Here is a 19,117-nt window from a genome sequence, read left to right on the forward strand (position 1 = left end):
TGGCATGCTTAGCTCTACTAATTAGGGGTGAGTTTCTAGGTAGATGTTTCCAACTATTATGTAAGACCAGAACCAGGAGCCATAAATATCTAATACTCAGGACCTTTTCACCAAATATGATGAAAACATCAGTTATAAGATGTCATATTTATCCAGATTAATACCAGTGATGAGAGAGTTTATTTATTTTGCAAGGTGATACACATAGAAAACAGCCTTACAACGTCAGGGACCCGTGGATAATACTGACCTCAAATGCTCATGTGTGGAGTTTACATCTTTTATGTTAACTTGTGGGATTCCCCTGTGTGTTCTGATTTCTTCTCACGTCCCCAAGATATTGTGTAGGTTAATTGACCCCTGTAAATTACCTAGGAGTGTAGTTGGATGGTTAGGATAATCAAACAGGTCTTAATAAGCATAGGCGGTTGGTTAGGATGATTAAAGAGGAGTTATTGAGCAAAGGAACAAGGCAAAGTGCATTGCAAGAGCATAAGGAAATAAGGAGGGAATAATGGAACTGATAGAATTGCTCTAATGGGAACTACAATGGGCCTGATGAACTGAAATTGCTCCCTTCTGAATCACAGTGAGGTAGAACTAAATTGATGCATTTTTCAAAATTCCTCCTTACCATGAGGTGGCTTAGCAAATTTCTAAATGAAGTTTGCTTCTTACTTCAGACAAAGAATTTATTATAGAATTTTATTATATATTCTTACATATTAGAATAATCTTTAATGATCTAGGTAATTCTTATTTTACTTGACCTTGGGGTTTTTGCCCAAATGGGCAGAAGATGATTTTGTCTATCCATTACTAGCTGGAAAACTGCAAATATCACTCCACTTTTTAAGAAGGGAGGGAGGCTGAAAAATGAAAATTATAGGCCAATTATCTTGAATTCAGTGTTTGGGAAGATGGATGGAGTCCATTGCTAAGGATGAGGTTGCGGGGTACTTGGAGGCATATGACAAAATAGGAGAAAGTCAGCATGGTTTCCTTAAGGGGAGATCTTTCCTAACAAATCTGTTAGAATTCTTTGAGGAAATAGCAAGCAGAATAGATAAAGGAGAGTCCATGGATATTGTGTACTTGGATTTTCAGAAGGCCTTTGACAAGCTGCTGCATGTAAAGCTGCTTAACAACATAATTGCACCTTTTGAAACAGACTCATTCAGCTCCACTGTCATAAGGATCGTTATAGAAAATCTTTCTTATCAAATGCAATAAGCATATACAACAGTTCATCTCTGTGCGACAGGACAACACACATCATAGTACAATAGTTCCTGTATTATTATTTTGTACATTATTATTGCACATTGGTACATTATTATTGTGTATATTATTATTCTGTACATAATTATTTAAGTCTCCACACTGCTTAGTGTTTTTTTTAAATGTTGCTGCTGTAACAAAAGAATTTCCCACTCGGGATCAATAAAGTAATTATTATTAAGAGCCCATGGTATTAATGGAAAAAAATATGAGCAAGCATGGATAGAAGATCAGCTGATTGGCAGGAGGCAAAGAGTGGGATAAAGGGGGTCTATTCTCATTGGCCGTTGGTGACTTGTGTTCCGCAGGGGATGGTGTTGAGACTGCTTTCATTCACGTATGTGTTAATGATTTGATGACAAGATTGATGGTTTTGTGGCCATGTTTGCAGATAATACAAAGATTGATGAAGAGGCGGGTAGTGTTGAGGAAATGGGGAGTCAGCAGAAGGACTTAGACAGATTAGAAGAATGGGCAAAGAAGTGGCAGATGGAATATAGTGCAGGGAGGTATGTGGTCATGCACTACGGTAGAAGACATAATGGTGTAGAGTGTTTTCTAAAAGGGGAGAAAATCCAAAAATCAGAGGTGTAAAGGGACTTGGGAGTCCTCATGCAGGATTCCCTAAAGGTTAACTTGCAGGTTGAGTTGATGTTAAGAAAGGCAAATGCAATGTTAGTATTCATTCTAGGAAGAGTAGAATATAAAAGCAAGGGTGTAATGCTGTGGCTTTACAAGGCATTTGTCAGACCACACCTGAAGTATTAAGAGCAGTTTTGGGCCCATTATCTATGAAAAGATGTGCTGGCATTGGAGAGAGTACAGAGGACATTAGCGAGAATGATTCTGGAAATGAAAGAGTTAATGTATAAAGCGTGTTTGACGGTTCTTGGCCTGAACTTGCTGGAGTTTAGAAGAATGAAGGGGGGGGGGGGGATCTCATTGAAATCTTTAGAATACTGAAATGCCAAGGTAGAGTTGATGTAGAGAGGATTTTTCCTATAGTGGGGTAGTCTAGGATAGATGGCACAGCCCCAGAATAGAAGGATGTCCATCTAGAACAGAGATAAGAAGGAATTTCTATAGCTAGAGGTGTAGTGAATCTTTGGAATTCATTGCCACAGACGGCTGTTGAGGCCAATTCATTGGCTATATTTAAAGCGGAGTTTCACAGATTCTTGATTTGTCAAAGCATCAAAGCCTATGGGGGAGAAGGGAAGAGAATGGGATTGAGAGGGATAATAAATAAACAATAATAGAATAGCAGAGCAGACTCGATGAGCCAAATGACCTAACTCTGCTCCCGTGTCTTTTGGTTTTACTGGCTGCTCTACAGTGACTCTTAGTGAAAGGTGTGAGTGTGCATGTATATAGGTACCTATTCAGTGCTTGCAAGAAGCAGAATTTGTTATGAAATAGCTCAACTTCACAAACCTTGCTGATTCTTTGAGTCTGGACTCACAAAAGAAGAATGGCCACCTACAAATAATGCTGGAATGTTACAGAATAACTGGAAATTTTGTTCCAATTACATTTGCAACCACATGAGAAGATGAAAGAAAGAGAAATTACAGAGGAATGTGTATGTGCTCCCTTTGCTTTATGTTGTTTGCTAAAGAACATGAATAATTCTTAATGTTCAATAGTAATATAAAGTGTAAACACTCAACTTTATTTCAATTATTAACTTAGTTTTTTTTGCTATAGCGATACATTTTCTACAAACACTCAAGAGAAGTGAAACCTCCAGAAGACCTGCAGGATTTAGGTGTCCGATTCTTGCAACCATTTGTGAACCTACTTTCCAAAGGCACCTACTGGTGGATGAACACCTTCATAACAACGGCACATAAAAAACCCATTGACCTTAAAGCCATTGGCAAGTTGCCTTTTGCCATGAGGGCAATAACCAATTATACACATCTGAAGGAAGCATTTGAACTACAAAAGGTAGCTCACTTAAATATTTAGAAATGTTTAGTTTTACTTTCTGTGTTTAATAGTCTGTGCTTTGTTTCAGGCTATTTTGACTAACCGACTCTTAACACTCAACAAAAGCTTGTATTGGGCCATGAGTATGGTAATGTTCAATGCCTCAGCTGCAAATCTAACTATTGTTAAATATTTTAATCCAGGATATGGGTGGAAGAGCAGTATCTTCATGTTTCGTTTCTGAGAGGAAAAGCAGGTAGATTCTCCTGCTTCAGATCATGTACAAGATGCATGTGCAACAAGGCATTATGATGAAATGTGAGAAAAGGAACAGCTTTGGTGTGGCTGTGAAATCCCACAATGGTTACATTACCAACTGATACTAAGACAGCACCAGAGCAAGCAGCATAAAACAAACTGCTGGAGGAACTCAGCGGGTCAGGTAGTATATGTGAAGAAAATGGACAGTTGACATTTTCGGTCAAGACCCTTCACCTGTGCCTTGACCCAAAATGCCCACTGTCCATTTCTCGCCACAGTTGCTGCCTGACCCACCGAGTTCCTCCAGCAGTTTTCACTTTGCTCTATGTTGCAGCATCCACACTCTCCTGGGTCACCAGAACAAATTGACATCGATTGCTGCACCCTTGGGATCCCTCCTCAACAAAAGCCACTATCCTCAGTAGTAAAGTGTAAACACCAAGAGAAGTGTAAACATAAGTTAATGCTGTTTTATTTGATATTAATATTTTGTAATCAATTTATCAAAATACCAGTTAGAAAATTTTATCATTGCAATAACAGTTATGGATTCTTCATATCTGCACATTCTGCACTAGTTATTTACAATAATGATTAGTAAATATGCCACAGTAGCATAGCAGGAACCATATGCTATTACAGTTTAGGGCATCAGAGTTCAATTCTGGCGCTGTAAGGAGCTTGTACGTTCACCCCGTGACTGCGTGGGTTTCCCCCAGATATTCCAGTTTCTTCCCACAGCCCAAACTAGCCCTACTGGTTAGTAGGTTAGTTGCTCATTGTAAATTGCACTGTGATTAGGCTATGTTACAATAGGTGGGTTGCTGGAAGGGTCTGCTCCACACTGTATCTCTAAATAAATAAATACCATTCATAAAAGAGATCATGTGTAGCATTTCCACCTTACTAGCTGCATGAAACAGTTCATCTTTTAAATATTCTCACTGGAGAATGCGAGCACCACACATTATTAGTAAGGGTTCATAAAAAAGTCAGTCAATGATTTGAATCACAGCAACATTCATTCACTGACTGCTTTAAAATACTTAATGTTTTGTTCATATTCACTAACAACTCACAATGGAACTATCATTGCTGCCTTAACAAAAATAGTCCCATTGTTTTGCTACCATGCTGTTCAAAGAGTACCTGAGTGGCCAACAATTCTCATATTCTTTATGCACTCAAATAAATTCCATTGTTGGTTTTGGAAAATTAGAATTTATCACTGCTGTCTTATAGTCACCTATGGGGCAAATTACACTTTCCCACAACAACAGTTTTTACTTCCAATGACGTCTTGAGTTGTGACTTAATTACTTTTCTGTATAAACAGAACTTTCTGTTCTTTGACCACTAATTAAAAACACCTTATATAGCAGCTTGCTGATCAGTTAAACTAGACTCTGTGAAATTCAGTTTCCTTTTGTCTTTAGCTTTTGGTTATGTACAACAAATGAATGCCTCAGACAGCCAGTTATTTATAACTTTAGAATCCTGTTGGAATAAGGTAATTTGTCAGTTCTTCTATAACTACCAGTTTCAAAGTCCAGCATTCATTGTGACAGCCCATATCAATGTTGCTCCTAAAGTAAGAGAATAGATATAATTTTTATAACCATTTTAGGTCATGTTAAAATGAGTAAGGATATGATGAATATTGTTTTCTATTTTTAAGTTCTCTGTTATTAAATTTTTCATATTGATTGGTTTCTGCAGAGTTTACAGGTGACTGTGGGTGAAAGAAGATTAAGGAGATGTTGTTTTCACATCTCTGTAACCCACACTTAATAAGATATTCAAGGATGTTTCAAGTTAGCAATTATTTTTGTGTGAGTAATCATTTTAAATGACTTACAACCCTTGATCAGGGTTGTTCATTTCCAGACAAATTGCATTCAGTGATCTGTAGTGTTACTTATTCATGTATCATTACAGTTACATAAAATCAGGTGCTTATGTCCAATAAATTGTTGTGATTTATACAATAGTGGATCACAACATTAGCTGCGGCTACATTCGACCCCACCACATTGCCTCAGATGCTGAAACTAAGCCATTGTCAGATTAAACCTTTACCGATGTGGTCGAGTCTTCCTTCACCCCACCCCTGGAGATGTTAACTACTGGACTCAAATGCTGACTTCTCATACCTGACCCACCCTGCTGAATTAAGATTTCAAATAAGGGGCAAGAAGAGAGATATAGCTCTGGTGTGGGAGAGAGATTGGAGGGAAGATGAGGGACTTGTGACAAGTATTGTGCTTGTGAGATTGGGAGGAAGGGACAAAAGGTGAGAAAGGGAGAACTTGATGAAAGTCTCACTCTCTCACTTTTACTCTTTCTCCCTTTCTCTCTCCCCCGCCCTCTCCCCCTTGCATACTCCCCCTTTCCCTTTCCCTTTTGTTCTCACGCTCGCCCTCTCCCTCTCTCTTCCTCTCTAAAACTCTCACCTCTTCTCGAACACTCTCATCTCCACTCTTACACTCTCACCTCCTCTCTCACACACTCTAGGCCATAGGCGCTCTGTCTTCTACACATACATACTCTCGTGCACGCGTGCGCATGCACACACACACACACACACTCTCTCCTCTCACACACTCTCTCTCTCTCACACACACATTCCCTTTCTCTCACACTCACACTCTCTATCTCACACTCACTCTCGCCCTCTCTCACACTCCCTCACCTTCACCCTCACCCTCAAACTCACCCTCTCCCTCACTCACTTTTCCTCAGTAATTGTCTCACTCATCCTCTCCCTCACTCTCTCTCACTGTCTCATATTCTAAATCTCTTACACTCTCTCCTCTCTCACTTTTCTCACTCTCGCTCACTTCTAACTTTCACTCTCTTTCTCACCATCTCTCACCCTCTCTCACACTGTTCCCCCACCATCATCTTTTCTCCTGTCAGTTTTCCTGCAGGTAATTCCTGCTGCCTTTGTGTTGAAGTATTTGTATTCAGTGTATGGCTGCTTTGCAGCTGTCCATAGAAACAGAGATCCACTAAATTGTCAGGATTTCCTTTGTAAACTTACAAATCATGTGGCATGGCCAGTGAGCTTTACCAGAGAGTGATCATGAAGGGCAAAGAACAGTATTATAAAAAAAGATGTTGGATATTTATTCAAGAAGCGCATTTTCCAAAAATTGAAATTCCCAAAAGCTGGGCAGAAGGGGCTATGGGTGGAACTTGCACATTGGTAGTAATAAATTTACAACAGTTCTCAGAACCGTTAGAGAATATATGACCCAGAGTAAATGCAATAAAGTTCCCTTGTCTTATAATGTCATCTGTAACATTGCATGTGTTGTATTTCTCTTTTTAGTAACTGGATCACCAGAGAGGAAGTCACATTGCCTCTTCTACATTACACCAGTATTAATCATTAGAAGCTTATGGAATTAACTAAATAAAAGCTAAAGTTTCCTGTTTTTCTCCCTTTGAGCCTATTCCAATGTTCATAATTCAGAATATAAACATTAAAGTATATTTTTATAAACAACACAAGTTAAAGTCTCGAGTTAATTACCATGTCTAAAAATTCTTTAAAAATCACACCAATAAAACAAAGAGGATTTGATTCTGTATGAAAGGCAATTAAATTTTTGGAATTAACTGTTTTGTAAATTTATCATAATTGGTCTACATGCTGAAATTCAGTAACTGAATAATAAGTGTTTGGCTTTCTTTATGATATAGAGCTGTCAGTGCAGGTTGAGAGATGGGTGCAAGGAGATGTAAGGACATTAGATATAAACACAGCAGGTGGAATATAACGTGGAAAATGTAACCTATTAATAATAGGCATTAGAATGCCAAACAAGGAACGAATTACTTGGGATCTGATGGCGCCCACATTAAAAACATTATCCTGAAGAAGGATCTCGGCCTGAAATGTCAAGTGTTTACCCTTTTCCATAAATGCTGCCTAAGCTGCTGAGTTCACCCAGTGTTTTCTGTGTGTTGTTTTAAAAAAATTGTGTAGGTTCAGTTATGGGGAATAGCAGCATGTGGGTGACATAGGACCAATCAGTTCATTTCTGTGCAATTAATTTTCAGAGAGGGGTAATTAAAGGTGAGCGTAAGTGCCCACAAAATTAACATGGATTGTATATTGTCATACAGCTCACAATTGTATGTGCCAGCTATTCACATTAAAATATATTTGGCTAAATAAATGGATAGGCAAGATATGTGGACCAAATGTATGCAAATAAAACTAGCTTCAGTTGGCACCTTGGTCAGCATGCACAAGATGAGCCAAAAGGCTTGTTTCTGTGCTCTATGACTCTATCTACCTGTTGAGCTGTGAATTTCTATATTTCTTAGCTTCCTCTCACATATTGTGTAATCACTTGCTTTTCTTTTGCCTACCATAAGTATATTACCTCAACATTTTCCCGCCTACCTGACACATCCATTGATATCTTCAAGTAGCACCATAATTAACACTTGGGAAGTATGGTGAGGGATTATGGGATTTGGCAGAAGAGTGAGCAGAGTGATAAATTGTGCTTCTTTGTACATAGTTTCTACAAACGTAATTGGTAAGAAAAACACAAAGAGAAAATGATAGAATTGCAAAGCCACTCATTATTTGCAAGAGAAATTACTTAAATGAATCTTAACAAAATGGAAGTAATTTGCTAACTCCAATGTCACAATTATTGAATATATACAAAGGAGGATGCTGCACTCAAATGCTCTGAGGGATTGGTCCCAGACTAGCACAAACTATTGGGCTCATCTATAACTTTACCTTGTTATTTTTGAACCCTCCTTTTTATGGACAGAAGAATAATTTCTCCTTCATACAAATTTTATGTTGTCTTTCCCACAACAAATAAGTATAATTTTCAATGTAATCTGATAAATGATTCATTCTCTCAAAAGCTGACCTTTGCTACCTTTCACCATCTGGTTTTTAAATTACTTTGACATTAAATAGAATAAAATAAACATGAGAGACAAAAGTAAAAACAATTATATTTACATCAGAACATTGCAGAAAATCAACAGTTCTATGGATTGAAAGTTTGCCAACTGGTGTATCTTTATTTTCTCTTTATTAATGTAGACATTTTGCTGTGTTTTCCCTTCACATTGTTGAATCTGGTGAATAGACTCACAAAGGTCAGTAATTAATAATTAATGGCTGTTAATCAGCTAGATATTATAAGTTCTGCTAAATTAATCAATGGACTTTAGTTTTCAAAGCACCCAAAAATTGCATTGTAATATGTTCCAAGAGTCTCTGACAGCCTTTGATTATCCAGAAGTTGTTAATAACTTTAGTTTCAGCATTCAGAAACATGTCCATCTTCTAACATAAAAGGTGACTGAGGCAATACAGTTATATTCATGCATACTACACATACACACACATACTCCCTGAGGTTGCTTCAAGAGCTGGTTTAGATAGAAGAGGATAACTGGTCTTCTCTATGCCATAATATAATAGGAGAAATATAAACATGAGAATAGAAATATATATAAAAATATTTTCTAAAATGGAATCCAGTTACATATTATAAATATTTTTGCATAATATTAATTCCTATATTTAAAAACTTGTTATCGTTGACCATGGTTTTCCAAATATAATAATCATTTTAAAAGTTAACACTTATGAGTAATAATTTAAAAATCACAATTTAGTCTGGTACATTAGTGGAAACCAAACACAGCTGTTTCCTAAGACAGATCAGCTGCCGTTAACAAGCCTTCACCACCTTCTCTCCACCAGCTTTGCCACCACTTGTATATTTCAGTCTCTCTTTATCAGTTCTCTGTCATGAACACTGCTTCTCTTCACTCCACAATCACCCCTTCACAGCAACATGAAATGTGTTTAATTTCTAACCCTTTTTTTCCCAGTTCTTGTGTAGCTTTATGAACCTAAAATGTTAGCTCTGCTTCATTGTCCTTTCTGTCAACCTATAGAGAATTTCCAACATTTTTCAGCTTATTTTTCAGATTTCCAGCATCTGAGAGCCCTGCTTTTCAAAATGCATTGTCTTGTTATTTGTAGAGGACACTGCAGAGGGAATGTCCACTGAGTCAGTGAGACCGGCCAATGAGAGGAGAGGCCATAGTGGATCTAGTTCTGGGTAATGAACCTGGTCAGGTGGCAGACCTCTTGGTGGGGGAGCATTTTGGTGAGAGTGACCACAACTCCCTTAGCTTCAGCATAGCTATGGAAAGATAAAAACAGACAAGATGGGAAAGTGCTTAACTGGGGAAGGTCTAATTAGGAAGGGATGAGGCAGGAACTAGCGAGAGTAAATTGGAAACAGATGTTCAAGGGTGAAAGCACAGAAGTAATGTGGAAAAGTTTAGGGACCACTTGTGCTGGGTTCAGGATAGGTTTGTCCCACTGAGACAAGGAAAAATGGTAGGAAAAGGGAACCGTGGCTGACGAAACACGTGAGGCAACTCGTCAAGAGGAAGAAGGAAGCATATGTTAGATATAAGAAGCAGAAAGCAGGAGGGGCTCATGAGAAATATATGGTAGCCAGGAAGGAGCTTAAGAAAGGACTTAGGAGAGCTTGAAGGGGGACATGAGAAGGCCTTGGCATATAGGATTAAGGAGAACCCCAAGGCGTTCTATGCGTATGTGAAGAACAGAAGGATGACAAGAATGAAGGTGGGGCCGTTAAATGATAAAGAAGGCAACATGTTCCTGGAAGCGGAGGAGGTTGAGGAGCTCCTAAATGAATACTTTGCTTCAGTATTCACAAGTGAAAATGACCTTGATCAGGGTGAGGTCGAAATAGAACAGGCCTGTGTGCTGGACAATGTGGAGATTAAGGAAGAAGAAGTGTTAGATCTTCTTAAAAACATCAAGGTTGATAAGTCCCCAGGGCCGGATGTGATATACCCCAGGTTGCTGTGGGAAGTGAGAGAAGAGATCGCTGGAGCAGTAGCTATGATTTTTGCATCCTGTCTGGCAGCAGGGGAGGTGCCGGACGACTGGAGAATGGCAAATGTAGTTCCCTTGTTTAAAAAAGGTAATAGGGAGAATCCTGGGAACTATAGACCGGTGAGTCTTACGTCGGTGGTCTGCAAACTATTGGAAAAGATTCTTAAGGATAGGATCTATGAGCATTTGGAGAAGTACAGTCTACTCAAGGATAGTCAATATGACTTTTTGAAGGGAAGGTCGTGCCTCACGGGCCTAATTAAGTTTTTTGAAGAGTTAACGAAAGAAATTGATGAGTGTAGGGCAGTAGATGTGGTCTACATGGATTTTAGCAAGGTATTTGACAAGGTCCCCCATGAGAGACTCATCCAGAAAGTCATGCGGCATGGAATCAGTAGAACCTTGACTGTTTGGATAAAAAATTGGCTTACAAGAAGAAAGCAGAGGGTAGTAGTGGAAGGAAAGTATTCTGCCTGGAGGTTGGTGACTAGTGGAGTGCCGCAAGGATCTGTCCTGGGACCCCTGCTCTTTGTGATTTTTATAAATGACCTGGATAAAGAGGCGGAAGGATGGGTGAGTAAGTTTGCAGATGACACAAAAATTGGAGGAGTTGTGGATGGAGCTGTAAGTTGTCAAAGGTTACAAGAGGATCTATACAGGATGCAGAATTGGGAAGAAAAATAACAGGTGGAGTTCAATCTGAATAAATGTGAGGTGATGCATTTTAGAAAGTCAAACCAGAAGGCTGAGTACAGGGTTAATGGTCGGTTACTTAAAAGTGTGGATGAACAGAGGGGCCTTGGGGTTCAAATCCATACATCCCTCAAGGTTGCTGCACAGGTTGATAGGATAGCTAAGAAGGCCTATGGGATGCTAGGCTTCATTAATAGGGGGATTGAGTTCAAGAGTAGAAAGGTCATGTTGCAACTCTGCAAATCTCTGGGGAGACCACATTTAGAGTGTCATGTTCAGTTCTGGTCACCTCATTATAGGAAAGATGTGGAAGCTATGGAGAGGGTGCAGAGGAGATTTACCAGGATGTTGCCTGGATTGGAAAACAAGTCTTATGAGGCAAGGTTAGCATAGCTGGGACTTTTCCCTTTGGAACGTAGAAGGATGAGAGGGGACTTGATAGAGGTCTACAAGATTATGAGAGGCATAAATAGGGTGGATAGTCAGTACCTGTTTCCCAGGGCTTGAATAGCAAACACCAGAGGGCATATGTACAAAATTCAGGGAGGGAAGTTTAGGGGAGACATTGGGGTAAGTTTTTTACACAGAGGGTTGTGGGTGCCTGGAATGACTTGCCAAGGATGGATGAAAGAAAAATAGAGGCACATGGATGAAAGAAAAATAGAGGATTACGGGGTAGTGTGGATTTAGTACTTTTTTTTAAGGATATATGGGTCGGCACAACATTGAGGGCTGAAGTGCCTGTACTGTGCTGTTGTAGTGTCTAGTGTAGAGTCTCCCTAGTGTTTGTTCTTTAATTAACCAAAATTCCCCTTTACCGCTCTCATTCTTAGAGAAGATATTACAAATTTACTTGCACCTGGAAAATACTGACTTTGTTAGAAAAGATATTATATTCTCCTTAATTCATATATGGTATGTCAGCATTCATGTATTTCCCACCTCATCACTTCTGTTTGCAGGCTATCACTATCTTACATACAAAGAATAAAAAAGAAAGATGAACATTACAACACACAAAAAAACTTTGTTTCAATTTTCATAAATGTTGCCTGACCTGCTGAGTATTTTAGCATCTTGTATTTTTATTTTAGATCTCCAGCATCTGCAATTTTTAAACGTTTTGACTGCATGACTTCCTGTTCCTTAATTCTTTTGTTAGTGTTTGATCAATTTTACTGAAATCCTATTTTGCAGTATAAAAAAAGTACAAAATCTTGTACTTTTCGGTAAAGCAGCCAACATAGCCAAAGATCCCATCCACCCTGGACATTCTGCCTTCTTCCTCCTCCTTTCAGGCAAAAGATTCAAAAGCCCGAAGATAAATATCATCAGGCTCAAGGACAACTTCTATTCTGGTAGTAAATGAACATTGATTGGTCCCCTAGTATGATAAGATGGACTCTTGACTACAGAATCTACCTTATTATAACCTTGTGCCTGATTGTCTACCTTCTCTATACTTTCTCAGTAACTCTAATACTTCATTCTGAATTTTACTGTTTATTTTATTTTACTTTATACTGTCTCTCCTTGTACTACCTCATTGTACTGATGTGATTAAGTAATCTGTATGGACGGTATACAAAACAAAGTTTTTCACTTTTATCTTGGTACATATGATAATAAACCAATAATAAATTTATTACATAGGGTCTGAAATTGGTCATCAAAGAGCTTGATTCCCACTGCAGTGCGGTATAGTGGCATTACTGAAAATATGATTATATGTCATGGAGAATGTACTGAAAATAAAATATAATAACATCAAAACGTTATGTTTCATCAAAACATAGTAAGTCCCCGGGACTGGACAAATTGTACCCCAGTCTTCTGAGGGAGGCGAGGGAGGAGATTGCTGAGCCTCTGGCAATGATCTTTGCATCATCAATGGGGACAGGAGAGGTTCAGGAGGATTGGAGGGTTGCAAATATTATTCCTTTGTTCATGAAAGGGAGTAGCGATAGCCCAGGAAATTATAGACCAGTGAGTCTTACCTCAGTGGTTGGTAAGTTGATGAAGTAGATCCTGAGAGGCAGGATTTATGAACATTTGGAGAGACATAATATGATTAGGAATAGTCAGCATGGCTTTGCAAAGGGCAGGCCATGCCTTACGAGCCTTATTGAATTTTTTGAGGATGTGACTAAACACATTGATGAAAGAAGAGCAGTAGATGTGTATATGGATTTCAGCAAGGCATTTGATAAGGTACCCCATGTAAGACTTACTGAGAAAGTAATGGCATCCAAGGGGACATTGCTTTGTGGATCCAGAACTGGCTTGCCCACAGGAGGCAAAGAGTGGTTGTAGATGGGTCATATTCTGCATGGAGGTCAGTGACCAGTGGTGTGCCTCAGGGATCTGTTCTGGGACCCTTACTCTTTGTGAATTTTATAAATGACCTGGATGAGGAAGTGGAGGGATGGGTTAGTAAGTTTGCTGATGACACAAAGGTTGGAGTTGTGTGTAGTGTGGAGAGCTGTCAGAGATTACAGCGGGACATTGATAGGATGCAAAACTGGGCTGAGAAGTGACAGATGGAGTTCAACCCAGGTAAATGTGAAGTGGTTCATTTTGGTACGTCAAATATAATGACAGAGTATAGTGTTAATGGTAAGACTCTTGGCAGTGTGGAGGATCAGAGGGATCTTGGGGTCTGAGTCCATAGGACGCTCAAAGCAGCTGCGCAGGTTGACTCTGTGGTTAAGAAGGCATATGGTGTATTGGCCTTTGTCAATCGTGGAATTGAATTTAGGAGCTGAGAGGTAATATTGCAGCTATATAGGACCCTGGTCAGACCCCACTTGGAGTACTGTGCTCAGTTCTGGTCGCCTCACTACAGGAAGGATGTAGAAGCCATAGAAAGGGTGCAGAGGAGATTTACAAGGATTGAGGATTTTCTCCATGGAGCAAAGGGGGATGAGAGGTGATCTGATAGAGGTGTACAAGATGATGAGAGGCATTGATCGTGTGGATAGTCAGAGGCTTTTTCCCAGGGCTGAAATGGTTGCCACAAGAGGACATAGGTTTAAGGTGCTGGGGAGTAGGTACAGAGGAGATGTTAGGGGTAAGTATTTTACTCAGAGAGTGGTGAGTGCATGGAATGGGCTGCCGGCAACAGTGGTGGAGGTGGATACAATAGGGGCTTTTAAGAGGCTTTTAGATAGGTGCGTGGAGCTTAGTAAAATAGAGGGCTATAGGTAAGCCTAGTAATTTCTAAGGCAGGGACATGTTTGGCACAACTTTATGGACCGAAGGGCCTATATTGTGTTGTAGGTTTTAAATGGTTCTATGTTTCTAACATGTTTTACCTTCTATTACAGAAGAAGGGTACTGTTGGGCCTCAGGACTCAAAGCTTTTTTGGCGTGTGCTGCGGCAGGCTTTTGGTCGCCCAATCATTCTCAGCAGCACGTTCCGTATTATGGCTGACTTGCTGGGGTTTGCAGGCCCACTCTGTATCTCTGGGATTGTACATCACCTGAGCAATGAAAACAAAACATTTCGTCCACAGGTACAACAATATTATTGCTACTCCAAAGCACATTTCTAGCATCTGTTCAGGTCAATCAGAAATCTATGTCATACAACCCAGTGTAGTTAGTTTGATCGTCTGTTAATAATATGCAGAAAATCCCCATGAATTTATTGCTTGTGTTATCTGATAGTGCACAAGTTCTATAACTCATAGTTCAGAAATGGAACAGATAGAGTGTCAGGGATTTCTCTTTTAGGCATCCTGTTCTTCCAGTTTATTTTAATGAGGACTATTTCAAATAGCAACAGGATGTCTTTGTATTCATCTAACTGGCATCCTTCTTAAACTGGATTTATTTTCTTGCTGTAATATTTGTATGTTCCTGCAGCACACCGGCCACACCATCGGATTAAACTTGCCGTACTGATAATAGCTATAACATTGTAAACCCACAGTAACGTGAAAATCCAGCAGGATTCTCAATCAGGCAGCAGTTTCCATGTTGTAATTTTTTTTAAAAAAGCACTACAATGAGTGAAGGTTTCAAAACAGGTTACACAAGGTCAGTTACAGAAAAGATCACATTAAATTTGATATCAATGAGTTGAAAATAAATTCAGCTTACAGGTTTTGAAATGACAGATCTTCTATCTTCTCTATTATTATTGAGAGATAACAATCATTTATAATAATTATTCGAAGTTTGAAACCTTATTCAAAATTCATTTATTTAAATATTGCCGCACATGTTGAGTTAAATTACTTCAGTAGTTGAAACTAAACCACACCATATTAAAATAAATCATGTTAATTAGCTTAATGCTTTTTATGTCAGTGATTTGGATGATGGAATTGGTGGCTTTGTTGTGAAGTGTGCAGACAATATGAAGATAGGTGGAAGGGCAGATAGTTTTGAGGAAGTAGAGAGGCTACAGAAGGACTTAGACAGATTAGGAGAATGGACAAAGAAATGACAGATGGAATACAATCAAGGAAAAATCTGCACATACTGGAAACCCTGGCAACACACGAAAAATGCTGGAGGAACTCGTCCGGCCATGCAGCGTCTATGGAATACAGTGTCAGGAAGTGTATGGTCATGCACTTTGTCAACCCTTTCTTTTCTTTTGCCAATTTTCTAAACGTAGTGGAAATACAAAAAAAAACTGAGATACAAAGGGACTTGGGAGTCCTTGTGCAGGATATTCTAAAGATTAATTTTAAAGATTTGAGTCTGTGGTGAGGAAGGCAAATGCAATGTTAGCATTAATTTCAAGAGGACTAGAATATAAAAGCAAGAATGTAATGTTGAGACTTTATAAAGTACTACTGAGGCCTCCCTTGGAGTATTGTGAGCAGTTTAGGGCCCATTATCTTAGAAAGGATGTGCTGAAACTGGAGAAGGTTTGCCTAAATGATTTCAGGTTTGAATAACTTGTCATATGAAGAATGATAGATGGCTTTGGGCCTGTATTCACTAGAATTCAGAAGACTGAGGGGTGACCTCATTGAAGCAAGGGTGAAAGCCCTTTATAGAGTTGATATGGAGAGGCTGTTTTCTATGGTGGGGGAGTCTAAGACCAGAAGGGTTAGCCTCAGAATAAACAGGCATCTTTTTAGAATGGAGATGAGAAGCAATTTCTTTAGCCAGAGAGTACTGAATCTGTGGAATTCTTTGCCACAGGCAACTGTGTAGGTCAAGTCTTAATGTATATTTAAGAACAGAGGTTGATAGATTCTTGATTGGTCAGGGCATGAAGGGATATGGGGAGAAGGCAGGAGATTGGGGAAGAGAGGAAAATTGGATCAGCCATGATGAAATGGCAGAGCAGACTCGATAGGCCAAATTTCCTATATCTTACAGTCTTAATGTATTCCTGTAATAAACTCTCCAAGTTCTGATAATAAAGAATACTGTATTTGTTAACATACATTTATTACAAAGCAATAATTCAAGAACAGCTGCATGATGTACCACTCCCATGTATTAAATTCTATTATAATTACTTTTTCAAACGTAATAATAACAATAAAAGAAAAGTGCAAGAAGTGTTGGAAAACTTCAGCAAGTCAGGCAACATCTGCGGAAAGCAAAACAGTAAAAGTTTAGATCGAAGACACTTCATCTTACATCAGATCAGATGTTTTTCAAGACCTGTTTTGCCAACACACACAATGTTTATTCATTTCCATAGATGCTGCCTGACCTGCTGAGTTCTTCCTGAATTTTGTGGGTGTTGTTCTGGATTTCTAGTATCTGTAGAATCTCTTCGGTTATGATTTCCTGCTTTTATTTCAGATTTCCAGCATCTCTGGTTTTCCTTTATTATAATAATGTCTTATTAAAGATTAACATGTGATATACAAAGTTATAACATTCATAGATAATGTAAGAGGTAGTGATGAAGTTAATACTGAAGAAGAAAGCTGCATAATGTAGGAAACTGAGAGGCAGAAAAATAGAAAGTGCAACTAATTCCAATGATGTATGATTATGCAAGTGAGAGCAAGCAAGGCAAAGAAATACACAATGAATGGTAGTACTCTCAGAAATAGGAACAGAGCAAACTTAGCATGTGTGTTCACAAATCTTTGAAGGTCAGAGGTCATGTTAAGAAGTATAGGTGAAAGAGAAGAGTTGGACTCTTCCATGTGTAAATAACAGACATTTTTTATACACTCCTCCTCTACAAATAAACCGATTTAAATAAATTTACATCCAGATCATATTTTGGACTCAATAATGTTTGAATAATTAAATCATCCGATGATGTACATGTTGTCGAGAAATGATAGCTTCTAAAAATGCACTGCTGATGGAAACTTACAGACAACCTTTGGTCTCTGCAGGTCAAAATACTGGGCGTTTACTTCATTTCCTCACAGGAGTTCTTGGCCAATGCTTATGTTATTGCAGTTCTCTTGTTCCTTGCTCTGCTTTTGCAAAGGACATTTCTTCAAGCATCTTACTATGTTGCCATAGAAACAGGAATCAACCTACGAGGAGCAATTCAGGTACCTGAACTTTGATTAGTGTGTGTTCATTCAGGAGATTTGACATGTACCGTTTCCAATCAGTTGTTTTCTACTTAATAGAGCACTAATTTTGAGTCCTGAGGAGGCGCAATTCCAAACGTGTGTTGTTATGGCAATAGGTGTAATGTATTCAAACATGAACTGTAGTGCATATTTTAATAGAAAATAGTTTTTTTCTTTAAATATTAATGATGGTAAGTGGATCGTGTGTTATTTATATAACATGGTTAAATATAGCATTGTGCTAACGGATTATCTTCTTTCCTGCTCTGCTTTCTGTAAACATAGAAACATAGAAAATAGGTGCAGGAGTAGGCCATTCGGCCCTTTGAGCCTGCATCACCATTCAGTATGATCATGGCTGATCATCCAACTCAGAACCCTGTACCTGCTATCTCTCCATACCCCCTGATCCCTTTAGCCACAAGGGCCATATCTAACTTCTCTTAAATATAGCCAATGAACCGGCCTCAACTGTTTCCTGTGGCAGAGAATTCCACAGATTCACCACTTTCTGTGTGAAATTTTTCCTCATCTCGGTCCTAAAAGGCTTCCCCTTTATCCTTAAATGCAAAATAATTGGTAACCCAAACACAGGATGTGCAGTAAACAATAAAAACAATCAAGTTGACATGAGGTAGTTGAAATTCAATATAACTGTTGCAGTTTTACACTAGAAATCCATACCACCAAAATCCCAGTCCTGATTTTTGGTGCACTGTGGTTTGTGTAAACATAAAATCAAACCAATAATGTACAATTTGTACTGTTTGCTCCTGGTACAAGGAAGGAGTAGGAGCACTAATTTTCCCCTCCAAGTTATCATTCTTATTTAGAAAGACCATAGGAGTGAAATTCTGTTGATATAATAAATTAATGTTCTTCTGATATTTTTGTACCTGAAATTCAGGTATTTTGTATCATGTTGCCCACCTGCATAAAATATCCACTAAAATAGTTTAATTTGTGTAACTGGTGTCATGGGAGCATTTGAAAAGCTTGTAAAAGCAGAAGTCAAAGGATGTTATCCAAAATTCACTGGCAATGCTCTGCAATTGCTGGACCTACTCTTCTTCTTTGGATATGGTCATTCCTTTCCCGAACATAAAACGCATTCATGAAAAGTCAGCTAAATGCTCTAGTTTTTAACTGGAAATTTGATTAATAGCTGAAAATCTGCTGAGGCATTGTTGAGTCATTAACAACTTGACTCAATTTTCATGAGGGTCTTTAAATCAATGAACAGCGTGAGTGTGAACTGTTGGGATGACCTAACTTAATGTCTTTAACTTTCTTTAACTGTTTTTTGCATTGACAGAACAGATTGAGGTAGGCACAAACAATTTGAAGGCATGTTGTTTCTAAGTTCCCCTCCTCTTTTTCCTTATCCTTATCACCTGTGTCATCCAATGCAGAACTAGTTTCTAAAATCTGCCACTTCGATCTGATTTTCTACCCCTGCCTGAGAGATACAAGTGATCACTTGTAGGTGGAAGATTCCGCC

At 38.7% G+C, this 19,117-nt stretch overlaps 1 protein-coding gene across 3 annotated transcripts in view; it reads left to right on the forward strand.

Annotated features, from left to right (window-relative positions):
* Positions 1–19,117, forward strand: part of abcc8 (ATP-binding cassette, sub-family C (CFTR/MRP), member 8) — a 184,986-nt gene that overhangs the window by 47,308 nt on the left and 118,561 nt on the right. For all 3 annotated transcript variants that reach the window (XM_073049473.1, XM_073049475.1, XM_073049476.1), the window contains 3 exons: positions 2,989–3,231; positions 14,425–14,613; positions 17,428–17,592. In XM_073049473.1, coding sequence (XP_072905574.1) covers positions 2,989–3,231; positions 14,425–14,613; positions 17,428–17,592 — 597 coding nt within the window. The remainder of the gene's footprint in view (positions 1–2,988; positions 3,232–14,424; positions 14,614–17,427; positions 17,593–19,117) is intronic.

Source organism: Hemitrygon akajei, chromosome 6, assembly GCF_048418815.1.
Source record: "Hemitrygon akajei chromosome 6, sHemAka1.3, whole genome shotgun sequence".
In the NCBI taxonomy this organism is placed as follows: Eukaryota; Metazoa; Chordata; class Chondrichthyes; order Myliobatiformes; family Dasyatidae; genus Hemitrygon; species Hemitrygon akajei.